Source organism: Siphateles boraxobius, unplaced genomic scaffold (genome assembly GCF_051911475.1).
Source record: "Siphateles boraxobius isolate OS27281-9 unplaced genomic scaffold, OSU_SipBor_1 204, whole genome shotgun sequence".
Taxonomy (NCBI): domain Eukaryota; kingdom Metazoa; phylum Chordata; class Actinopteri; order Cypriniformes; family Leuciscidae; genus Siphateles; species Siphateles boraxobius.
In genome coordinates, this window is record NW_027508816.1 from 2,232,619 (window position 1) to 2,245,272 (window position 12,654).

A 12,654-nucleotide genomic window follows, 5' to 3' on the forward strand; every position below is an offset into this window, starting at 1 on the left:
CACAAACACCAGTGCTTGCCTTTGCCATTTTGTACAGCTTTGAGTTAAGGTGACTCCACCCCTTTTACCTTCATTGATCATCCTTGATTCTCCTCTGGACCTGTAGAGTGTATGCATCTTGGGGACGCACCAATCTGCACATTTTTTAAGCGCCTGTCCAAATACCAGAGGTGGAAAGAGTAATAAAATATTCTACTCAAGTAAAAGTACTACTACTTTAATGAAATTTTACTTAAGTACAATTAAAATTACCGGTCTAAAAGTCTACTCAAGCAAAAGTAAAAAGTAGCTCATTTTAAAATTGACTGAGATTCAAGGTTACTGAGTTACTTTTTTTAACAGCGGGGTGGGTTGGGGGACTCTCCTGTGTAGGGCTGTAATGATATGAGATTTTAACAGTATGATAACGTTTCCGAACATATCACAGTTTACGGTATTAATCAATTATTAAATAAATAAACGGTATTATTAAATTATGGTTATTATTATTTTCATCAGTTAAAATGATAGTTAAATTAATGTTTAAAAATTAAAAGTCAAACAGTTTTTTTTGTTTTTTTAACACAACAGTAGCAGAAAAAGGATATAGAGTTTTTTTTTTCTCGCCGGATGGCCACAGGACAGCAGCGACAGAAGAGGAGCGGCTTCCGGGTAAGTCGAAGGCGCTGCCCGCTGTTTTCAAGGCTTGCTCTAGGTCAGTGTTACTCATTGCGCGGCTCGCCAAGCTTTTATTTGTGGCTCGCATGGCGGTAAATAATACTGTGATATGATCATGCAGTCACTACAGATATTTCATAAAAACATTAAAAACAAGTAGTGTTATAACATAACCCATTAAAAACTCAAAGTGTCAGCTCTATTACAAATATTTCTGATCCGATAGAAAGGGGTAGTTTATCAAGAGAACAAACACATGATCGATTGAAAACTGAAACTGAAAGGACGACGTATGACGCGCTGAACGAGCTGTTCTCCTGATGAGTAAAGTGTCATATAAATGAGTGTCCATATAATTCTCCTTTCACTCAGCATCTGTGAAGTGGAGCAGGACAACGGCTCAACAGTCCTTGTTTCAGATTCTCATCCACAGACGACTGGTTTTGGGCATTTTTACTGCGTGATAAAAAAAAGCACGTCACGAGTCACAACAGTTCATATGTTCATAGTCTCCAAATTATGACCAGAATTGGAAAAATATTAAGTTTGCTGTTTAAAAGAAATAAAGAACCAATGTAGGAGAATGGTTACTAAGCGACAATAGCGGGAAACTCTGTATATTTGTGCAGTGCGCTCATGTCAAAAAATATATTCCGATTTGAATCTTTTGACTTATAAATGCGCACATCAACCCAATCATCAAATCACGATGTTTAGCGTTCATTTAAACTACAATAGGCCTACATTCAGATTCATCAATCGGAATGAATTCAGTCCGATTGAAACAAAAGTTGTGCCTGTAAACATCCATTCTCTGTGATGGTTAGATACATGATGGGCTAATGTAGAAAAAAATTATTTAAGGTAATTCTGGCATGATTATATTCTGGAAATCCTGCTTTTTTGTCTTTAAGGGAAATCTTCTTGCCTCAGTTACAAATTTGACTGGAAAAATCATAAAAGTTTTTTTTTTCCACCCTTTTGTATTAATTGCATTGCATATTGTATGTTCAGGGGTGACAGATTGATAAGCAGACATGCTATTTATGACGGGATGTAACTTTTTATACTTTGCGGTAAAAATGGCTCTCCTACTGACTTGTCCTATCAGTGCGGCTCTCATGAAAAAAATAGTGAAGACCACTGCTCTAGCTGATCTTGGCTGGTTCGACGGCGGAAAGGTTCGGTGAGGAACCAGAGACGAGAAGTGTCGCTGAAGTTGAGCAAATCTGACATATTGGCCAAAATGACCGATCTTTATAGGCTTAGGCCACGCCCATGCAGGCACGCTCTGACGTACTCGGCGCCAAGTCAGCTGATTGGTTCGTGCGTCTGAGGCGCTCGGCCATTGGATGTGCTGTTGCTGCAGCACAGCCAATGAGTGAGCTAGACGCTCTGATGTGTTTTGCTGTACAGCTGCACTGCGTTTTGAATTATTACTTCAAATTTTGAGGAAAAGGAGTTTCCCCACTGCATATTTGCTACGCAATACGAAGTGACCGTTCTCAAAAGGGAACTTATAAATGTCTGTTCAGTAGTCCCTATGTAACAAAAGACACAATTTAAGAATTGTGATGTTTGTATTAAGCAAGAAAAGCACCTTTTTCATTTGCATGAGATTGAAGTTCCCAGACATGGACATGTCTGCTGATTTACTTGCATATCTAGTGGAACAGGATGATTTATAGTCTCCCTGTAGTCAATAATTTTATCCCTTAGAACTTATCTTTGATCACCAAAATTTCACATGTAAAAGTTTTTTTCCTTTGAAATGCCAAGGTGCCATGTCTCCATGCCTTAAAATAGCTTGAATGTAACTCGACACCCTTGCCTCATTTAGTATACATGGCTCTATGAATATGCAAATGAGACCCACCTCCAATCACTCACAGCAGCTCAGAGATCCACTCGTTTGCGATCGGTTCCCTGGTAGTTTGTGACGTCAGAAACATCAGCAATTTCAAACCAAGGTTTTTTAGACTGTCTTTGGTTCACTGCAGTTTTAAGGAGAAAATACTCAGCAATGGTGTTGACTTATGAATTTGCACATGGTTTGTCTTAAAGCATATTAAAAACAGCACAGACACATCCATTAAAAACTTGATTTTCACCAAAACGGGACTAAAAGTACAGACGGAATTGTTTTTATACGAAAGAATTTCTCTCCAAACAGCTGATAGTCATAACTGATGGAACTGATGTTTGGATGTTAAAGTGGGGGAAGTAGCTCAACTGCAGGCCCTGTTCCCTGGTGGGCATTATACGGCTCATAGACGAGTGACACATTCAAAGAAAATGGAGTTACTGATCATTTTAAAATCCTCATGGATAAATTTCACTTGCTCTACCACACATACAACAAAAATAAAGAGGAACTGAAAGGGTGCGTGTATCCTTAAATTTCACGTGGACACGAAGGGTGCATTTGAAGTCACTTTTGAATAGGGGTAGTCTTTGTCACAATCAGCCTTCGAATGCAGCCTTGAATTGGGACATCTTAGTCACGCCACATTGACGCAACCAGCCTCGAATTCTGCGCTCCGGAAGACGCAGCTTCCGAATTTGGACATCTGCAGTCAACAGACAGTTCAAAAGGGCCCAGCATAATAAAGTTACCATGATTTCCTCATGCTTTGGTGTACAGTAGCACAAATGAAAGCACTATATATGCCTCTATGGTAAGGATTTTTACCAGAGATATTTTTTTTAAACAAATTGGGTAACACCATTTTGATAGTCCACTTTAGACATTCTACTATAAGTAACTTTTCAACTATCGAAGTGTAACCACAAGTTGCAACAAACTAATGGCTTCAAAAGCATAGCCTTGAGCTTTCACTAGCAGCATTTAAAAGGCTCATCATTTAAAACTTCAAGTCCTATATAGAATGCAACCATAGTGTTCTTGAAGTAATACCTCCCTATGGATAAAGTGAAGTACGGGCAACTATCAATTTCACCACATTGGCAGAATGAGGCACTTTCAAAGTCAAAAGCAGTTAAACCAGACACACAGCAAAAGGACAAGTCAGATACAACAAAGGATTGATTTGTCAGTTTTATTGAGAACCTCTCTTTTGCCCTTGAACCGTTACAGGACCAAGTGAGGCCTTGCCTTCCCACTGAATGCCTAGAGAGAAGAAAAAAAAGCCAAGTTAGAGCACTTGAATCAAAAGCAACCATAGAAAGAGCAAAAGCTACCAACCTCCATAGGGAGAAGCAGCAAATTCACTATCAGGACCACATGTTGAGTCACAGCAACCACAAACTTGGTCATTTCCATCAGCAGCAAACCACCTGCACCAAAACAAAGACATGAAACCTTCAACATGAGAAGTCAACCTAACCCCCCACTCCATCCAAATAAAGCCTCACGTACCCATTGGCAAAAGAACAGGATTTGCGCTGAGTGTCACTAGGTGAAGAAGCAATGGTTGCCTTCAGAATACATGTTATGTAGATCTGTAAGGGATGACAGACAAGTCAAAAAACCAAAGCAGACAGGAGAAGTCAAGTGAACATGACATTTGTAGTACATACAGAAGGACTGTTGCCCTCCTGGAACATAAACGCCTCCAGCTGGAACTGGATCTTGTCAACCTGGGAACGAGGCATGAAGCGGGAGCTGGAAGCTGTAGTTTTGGCATCCACAAAGCACCTGACGACAAACAAAACCACAAAGAGCAATGCATGAATGTCAACTGTAGAACATCAAGCAACTAGACCTTACCCATGCCAAAGGGGTTACAAAAGGAAACTTAAAAACAGTCCTACTGCATCAAGGGCCATGACCCTACCCGTGATTCTCAATGAAGGAATATCTTGGAAGGGAGTTCACATCAGGTACTTCAGTGGCCACACAGCGGTCCACAAACACACGGAGAGGCACATGATTGTACTGCTTCACAGATGCCTCGATGTTAATAACGCCACCCAGGAAATAGGAGTATGAAGGCCTCTGATAGGTCCAATCATCTACACAAAACAAACACTTTAGGCACAGCCACAATTGCAAGGGTAAAGGCTTATTTTATTAAAGAAACCTGTACCAACCCATCATGATCTTCAGGGAGAACAGCAAGACTTCTTCACCAGCCTCTGTTGAGGCATAAGGGACCCATGTTGGCCTCAAGGCATCACTGCTTACATTTTGGAGCCTGCGGTTCATGAAAGTACCCATTAAATGGTCTCCCAGTTACACGAGAAAGTGCAGAAGGTCCCAGAGATCTCCTACCTTTGATAATGACATTGAACACCAACAATTGCACCATCGGTCCGGGTAATCGGAGTACCTGCAAGCGCCTCAGGGGTGTAGGTAAGGGAGAAGGTGTAGACAAGCTCATCATCATTCATCTGTAAAAAAAATAAATAAAAAATTGTGGTTACCAAGAGGGTCATCCCAAAGACTTTACATACACCAAGACCATGCACTCATATTGCTATGAATGGAAGAAGGTGCACTGTGCAATATGGTGGAATTCCTGAAGAGCAAGTCGACAATTAGTAAATTGCTACTAGTAATAGCTGCCCTCAGAAGCTCCGATGTTGCCGGAGATCAACATCTGAGACATGCATTAACGATTGAACATGCACATTTTGCTGTTCCAGGGTAAAACTAGCTTTAACACTATTAAGGCACAAGACTTGTTGTTCTGGTTTCTTAAGCTCCTTTCATACCACTTATGGGATAGTTTACATGAGATGTTGGTTGAAAGGTTATTTAAAGGCAAGGAACTTGAACACTCAGGATTTACCCATTCAAATAGATAGAACTTGGTCTTAGCTGCCCTGGCATTGTAAAACAAAGTAAACTGACTTTCCTTGAAGGTCCTCTGCCACAACAAATAACCCATTAATATGTATCTGTTCTTACCATCAGCACGCTGTTGCAGTCCTTTAATTCATACTCAAAGATGAGCACTCTTGACCCAGGATCCTGACCAACAACAGGACATCCACCTAGAGACAGACCAGTTGGCTGGATCAACTGACCATTGCTGAAAAAGTCCTGCTGGACCTCTACGAGAACCCGGTTCTCGCCACATTGAACCGCTACGCTGCTGGGAGTCACGGGTTGCCTCAACTGGAAGTCCACCGCCAACTCGCTCTGCACCTCGGGAACGATGGGATACTTCCAATCCAAAGGCTTCACTGGACCCTGCAACAGCTGCTTCTCCTGAAGGCCAAAAGGATCCTGCAAAGGGCTTTTGGAGTCAGGACCCAAAGGACTCTGAAATTGAGAAGCCACTTGCAAAGGGTTCCAGAGCCCTAGAGGAGAAAGGGCAGGACTTCTGGAAGCTGGATCTGATTTTGGCCCCATGCTTCTTGGACTATGACTATAGCTCAAACTTCCAAAGACATCAGGCAGATCAAATGCAAGAATTGCAGCAGCCAACACTAAGACAACTTTCAGAAACCCCATCCTAACAAACTTTGACACAAACACCAGTGCTTGCCTTTGCCATTTTGTACAGCTTTGAGTTAAGGTGACTCCACCCCTTTAACCTTCATTGATTATCCTTGATTCTCCTCTGGACCTGTAGAGTGTATGCATCTTGGGGACGCACCAATCTGCACATTTTTTAAGCGCCTGTCCAAATACCAGAGGTGGAAAGAGTAATAAAATATTCTACTCAAGTAAAAGTACTACTACTTTAATGAAATTTTACTTAAGTACAATTAAAATTACCGGTCTAAAAGTCTACTCAAGCAAAAGTAAAAAGTAGCTCATTTTAAAATTGACTGAGATTCAAGGTTACTGAGTTACTTTTTTTAACAGCGGGGTGGGTTGGGGGACTCTCCTGTGTAGGGCTGTAATGATATGAGATTTTAACAGTATGATAACGTTTCCGAACATATCACAGTTTACGGTATTAATCAATTATTAAATAAATAAACGGTATTATTAAATTATGGTTATTATTATTTTCATCAGTTAAAATGATAGTTAAATTAATGTTTAAAAATTAAAAGTCAAACAGTTTTTTTTGTTTTTTTAACACAACAGTAGCAGAAAAAGGATATAGAGTTTTTTTTTTCTCGCCGGATGGCCACAGGACAGCAGCGACAGAAGAGGAGCGGCTTCCGGGTAAGTCGAAGGCGCTGCCCGCTGTTTTCAAGGCTTGCTCTAGGTCAGTGTTACTCATTGCGCGGCTCGCCAAGCTTTTATTTGTGGCTCGCATGGCGGTAAATAATACTGTGATATGATCATGCAGTCACTACAGATATTTCATAAAAACATTAAAAACAAGTAGTGTTATAACATAACCCATTAAAAACTCAAAGTGTCAGCTCTATTACAAATATTTCTGATCCGATAGAAAGGGGTAGTTTATCAAGAGAACAAACACATGATCGATTGAAAACTGAAACTGAAAGGACGACGTATGACGCGCTGAACGAGCTGTTCTCCTGATGAGTAAAGTGTCATATAAATGAGTGTCCATATAATTCTCCTTTCACTCAGCATCTGTGAAGTGGAGCAGGACAACGGCTCAACAGTCCTTGTTTCAGATTCTCATCCACAGACGACTGGTTTTGGGCATTTTTACTGCGTGATAAAAAAAAGCACGTCACGAGTCACAACAGCTCATATGTTCATAGTCTCCAAATTATGACCAGAATTGGAAAAATATTAAGTCTGCTGTTTAAAAGAAATAAAGAACCAATGTAGGAGAATGGTTACTAAGCGACAATAGCGGGAAACTCTGTATATTTGTGCAGTGCGCTCATGTCAAAAAATATATTCCGATTTGAATCTTTTGACTTATAAATGCGCACATCAACCCAATCATCAAATCACGATGTTTAGCGTTCATTTAAACTACAATAGGCCTACATTCAGATTCATCAATCGGAATGAATTCAGTCCGATTGAAACAAAAGTTGTGCCTGTAAACATCCATTCTCTGTGATGGTTAGATACATGATGGGCTAATGTAGAAAAAAATTATTTAAGGTAATTCTGGCATGATTATATTCTGGAAATCCTGCTTTTTTGTCTTTAAGGGAAATCTTCTTGCCTCAGTTACAAATTTGACTGGAAAAATCATAAAAGTTTTTTTTTTTCCACCCTTTTGTATTAATTGCATTGCATATTGTATGTTCAGGGGTGACAGATTGATAAGCAGACATGCTATTTATGACGGGATGTAACTTTTTATACTTTGCGGTAAAAATGGCTCTCCTACTGACTTGTCCTATCAGTGCGGCTCTCATGAAAAAATTAGTGAAGACCACTGCTCTAGCTGATCTTGGCTGGTTCGACGGCGGAAAGGTTCGGTGAGGAACCAGAGACGAGAAGTGTCGCTGAAGTTGAGCAAATCTGACATATTGGCCAAAATGACCGATCTTTATAGGCTTAGGCCACGCCCATTCAGGCACGCTCTGACGTACTCGGCGCCAAGTCAGCTGATTGGTTCGTGCGTCTGAGGCGCTCGGCCATTGGATGTGCTGTTGCTGCAGCACAGCCAATGAGTGAGCTAGACGCTCTGATGTGTTTTGCTGTACAGCTGCACTGCGTTTTAAATTATTACTTCAAATTTTGAGGAAAAGGAGTTTCCCCACTGCATATTTGCTACGCCATACGAAGTGACCGTTCTCAAAAGGGAACTTATAAATGTCTGTTCAGTAGTCCCTATGTAACAAAAGACACAATTTAAGAATTGTGATGTTTGTATTAAGCAAGAAAAGCACCTTTTTCATTTGCATGAGATTGAAGTTCCCAGACATGGACATGTCTGCTGATTTACTTGCATATCTAGTGGAACAGGATGATTTATAGTCTCCCTGTAGTCAATAATTTTATCCCTTAAAACTTATCTTTGATCACCAAAATTTCACATGTAAAAGTTTTTTTCCTTTGAAATGCCAAGGTGTCATGTCTCCATGCCTTAAAATAGCTTGAATGTAACTCGACACCCTTGCCTCATTTAGTATACATGGCTCTATGAATATGCAAATGAGACCCACCTCCAATCACTCACAGCAGCTCAGAGATCCACTCGTTTGCGATCGGTTCCCTGGTAGTTTGTGACGTCAGAAACATCAGCAATTTCAAACCAAAGTTTTTTAGACTGTCTTTGGTTCACTGCAGTTTTAAGGAGAAAATACTCAGCAATGGTGTTGACTTATGAATTTGCACATGGTTTGTCTTAAAGCATATTAAAAACAACAGACATCCATTAAAAACTTGATTTTCACCAAAACGGGACTAAAAGTACAGACGGAATTGTTTTTATACGAAAGAATTTCTCTCCAAACAGCTGATAGTCATAACTGATGGAACTGATGTTTGGATGTTAAAGTGGGGGAAGTAGCTCAACTGCAGGCCCTGTTCCCTGGTGGGCATTGTACGGCTCATAGACGAGTGACACATTCAAAGAAATTGGAGTTACTGATCATTTTAAAATCCTCATGGATAAATTTCACTTGCTCTACCACACATACAACAAAAATAAAGAGGAACTGAAAGGGTGCGTGTATCCTTAAATTTCACGTGGACACGAAGGGTGCATTTGAAGTCACTTTTGAATAGGGGTAGTCTTTGTCACAATCAGCCTTCGAATGCAGCCTTGAATTGGGACATCTTAGTCACGCCACATTGACGCAACCAGCCTCGAATTCTGCCCTCCGGAAGACGCAGCTTCCGAATTTGGACATCTGCAGTCAACAGACAGTTCAAAAGGGCCCAGCATAATAAAGTTACCATGATTTCCTCATGCTTTGGTGTACAGTAGCACAAATGAAAGCACTATATATGCCTCTATGGTAAGGATTTTTACCAGAGATATTTTTTTTAAACAAATTGGGTAACACCATTTTGATAGTCCACTTTAGACATTCTACTATAAGTAACTTTTCAACTATCGAAGTGTAACCACAAGTTGCAACAAACTAATGGCTTCAAAAGCATAGCCTTGAGCTTTCACTAGCAGCATTTAAAAGGCTCATCATTTAAAACTTCAAGTCCTATATAGAATGCAACCATAGTGTTCTTGAAGTAATACCTCCCTATGGATAAAGTGAAGTACGGGCAACTATCAATTTCACCACATTGGCAGAATGAGGCACTTTCAAAGTCAAAAGCAGTTAAACCAGACACACAGCAAAAGGACAAGTCAGATACAACAAAGGATTGATTTGTCAGTTTTATTGAGAACCTCTCTTTTGCCCTTGAACCGTTACAGGACCAAGTGAGGCCTTGCCTTCCCACTGAATGCCTAGAGAGAAGAAAAAAAAGCCAAGTTAGAGCACTTGAATCAAAAGCAACCATAGAAAGAGCAAAAGCTACCAACCTCCATAGGGAGAAGCAGCAAATTCACTATCAGGACCACATGTTGAGTCACAGCAACCACAAACTTGGTCATTTCCATCAGCAGCAAACCACCTGCACCAAAACAAAGACATGAAACCTTCAACATGAGAAGTCAACCTAACCCCCCACTCCATCCAAATAAAGCCTCACGTACCCATTGGCAAAAGAACAGGATTTGCGCTGAGTGTCACTAGGTGAAGAAGCAATGGTTGCCTTCAGAATACATGTTATGTAGATCTGTAAGGGATGACAGACAAGTCAAAAAACCAAAGCAGACAGGAGAAGTCAAGTGAACATGACATTTGTAGTACATACAGAAGGACTGTTGCCCTCCTGGAACATAAACGCCTCCAGCTGGAACTGGATCTTGTCAACCTGGGAACGAGGCATGAAGCGGGAGCTGGAAGCTGTAGTTTTGGCATCCACAAAGCACCTGACGACAAACAAAACCACAAAGAGCAATGCATGAATGTCAACTGTAGAACATCAAGCAACTAGACCTTACCCATGCCAAAGGGGTTACAAAAGGAAACTTAAAAACAGTCCTACTGCATCAAGGGCCATGACCCTACCCGTGATTCTCAATGAAGGAATATCTTGGAAGGGAGTTCACATCAGGTACTTCAGTGGCCACACAGCGGTCCACAAACACACGGAGAGGCACATGATTGTACTGCTTCACAGATGCCTCGATGTTAATAACGCCACCCAGGAAATAGGAGTATGAAGGCCTCTGATAGGTCCAATCATCTACACAAAACAAACACTTTAGGCACAGCCACAATTGCAAGGGTAAAGGCTTATTTTATTAAAGAAACCTGTACCAACCCATCATGATCTTCAGGGAGAACAGCAAGACTTCTTCACCAGCCTCTGTTGAGGCATAAGGGACCCATGTTGGCCTCAAGGCATCACTGCTTACATTTTGGAGCCTGCGGTTCATGAAAGTACCCATTAAATGGTCTCCCAGTTACACGAGAAAGTGCAGAAGGTCCCAGAGATCTCCTACCTTTGATAATGACATTGAACACCAACAATTGCACCATCGGTCCGGGTAATCGGAGTACCTGCAAGCGCCTCAGGGGTGTAGGTAAGAGAGAAGGTGTAGACAAGCTCATCATCATTCATCTGTAAAAAAAATAAATAAAAAATTGTGGTTACCAAGAGGGTCATCCCAAAGACTTTACATACACCAAGACCATGCACTCATATTGCTATGAATGGAAGAAGGTGCACTGTGCAATATGGTGGAATTCCTGAAGAGCAAGTCGACAATTAGTAAATTGCTACTAGTAATAGCTGCCCTCAGAAGCTCCGATGTTGCCGGAGATCAACATCTGAGACATGCATTAACGATTGAACATGCACATTTTGCTGTTCCAGGGTAAAACTAGCTTTAACACTATTAAGGCACAAGATTTGTTGTTCTGGTTTCTTAAGCTCCTTTCATACCACTTATGGGATAGTTTACATGAGATGTTGGTTGAAAGGTTATTTAAAGGCAAGGAACTTGAACACTCAGGATTTACCCATTCAAATAGATAGAACTTGGTCTTAGCTGCCCTGGCATTGTAAAACAAAGTAAACTGACTTTCCTTGAAGGTCCTCTGCCACAACAAATAACCCATTAATATGTATCTGTTCTTACCATCAGCACGCTGTTGCAGTCCTTTAATTCATACTCAAAGATGAGCACTCTTGACCCAGGATCCTGACCAACAACAGGACATCCACCTAGAGACAGACCAGTTGGCTGGATCAACTGACCATTGCTGAAAAAGTCCTGCTGGACCTCTACGAGAACCCGGTTCTCGCCACATTGAACCGCTACGCTGCTGGGAGTCACGGGTTGCCTCAACTGGAAGTCCACCGCCAACTCGCTCTGCACCTCGGGAACGATGGGATACTTCCAATCCAAAGGCTTCACTGGACCCTGCAACAGCTGCTTCTCCTGAAGGCCAAAAGGATCCTGCAAAGGGCTTTTGGAGTCAGGACCCAAAGGACTCTGAAATTGAGAAGCCACTTGCAAAGGGTTCCAGAGCCCTAGAGGAGAAAGGGCAGGACTTCTGGAAGCTGGATCTGATTTTGGCCCCATGCTTCTTGGACTATGACTATAGCTCAAACTTCCAAAGACATCAGGCAGATCAAATGCAAGAATTGCAGCAGCCAACACTAAGACAACTTTCAGAAACCCCATCCTAACAAACTTTGACACAAACACCAGTGCTTGCCTTTGCCATTTTGTACAGCTTTGAGTTAAGGTGACTCCACCCCTTTAACCTTCATTGATTATCCTTGATTCTCCTCTGGACCTGTAGAGTGTATGCATCTTGGGGACGCACCAATCTGCACATTTTTTAAGCGCCTGTCCAAATACCAGAGGTGGAAAGAGTAATAAAATATTCTACTCAAGTAAAAGTACTACTACTTTAATGAAATTTTACTTAAGTACAATTAAAATTACCGGTCTAAAAGTCTACTCAAGCAAAAGTAAAAAGTAGCTCATTTTAAAATTGACTGAGATTCAAGGTTACTGAGTTACTTTTTTTAACAGCGGGGTGGGTTGGGGGACTCTCCTGTGTAGGGCTGTAATGATATGAGATTTTAACAGTATGATAACGTTTCCGAACATATCACAGTTTACGGTATTAATCAATTATTAAATAAATAAACGGTATTAT

General features: G+C 41.0%; 2 protein-coding genes across 2 annotated transcripts; both read right to left on the reverse strand.

Annotated features, from left to right (window-relative positions):
* Window positions 1-3,702: 3,702 nt before the first annotated feature.
* On the reverse strand, window positions 3,703-6,117 carry LOC143745458 (zona pellucida sperm-binding protein 3-like). The gene is made up of 8 exons (XM_077237576.1): window positions 5,531-6,117; window positions 4,892-5,010; window positions 4,711-4,814; window positions 4,455-4,632; window positions 4,198-4,315; window positions 4,037-4,119; window positions 3,863-3,954; window positions 3,703-3,787 (listed from the first exon to the last, which is right to left on the reverse strand). Exons 1-8 carry the CDS (start codon window positions 6,077-6,079, stop codon window positions 3,717-3,719), a joined length of 1,314 nt encoding a protein of 437 aa, XP_077093691.1. The 5' UTR covers window positions 6,080-6,117; the 3' UTR covers window positions 3,703-3,716.
* A 3,676-nt stretch (window positions 6,118-9,793) lies between these two features.
* On the reverse strand, window positions 9,794-12,208 carry LOC143745460 (zona pellucida sperm-binding protein 3-like). The gene is made up of 8 exons (XM_077237577.1): window positions 11,622-12,208; window positions 10,983-11,101; window positions 10,802-10,905; window positions 10,546-10,723; window positions 10,289-10,406; window positions 10,128-10,210; window positions 9,954-10,045; window positions 9,794-9,878 (listed from the first exon to the last, which is right to left on the reverse strand). Exons 1-8 carry the CDS (start codon window positions 12,168-12,170, stop codon window positions 9,808-9,810), a joined length of 1,314 nt encoding a protein of 437 aa, XP_077093692.1. The 5' UTR covers window positions 12,171-12,208; the 3' UTR covers window positions 9,794-9,807.
* Between the last annotated feature and the right edge of the window lie 446 nt (window positions 12,209-12,654).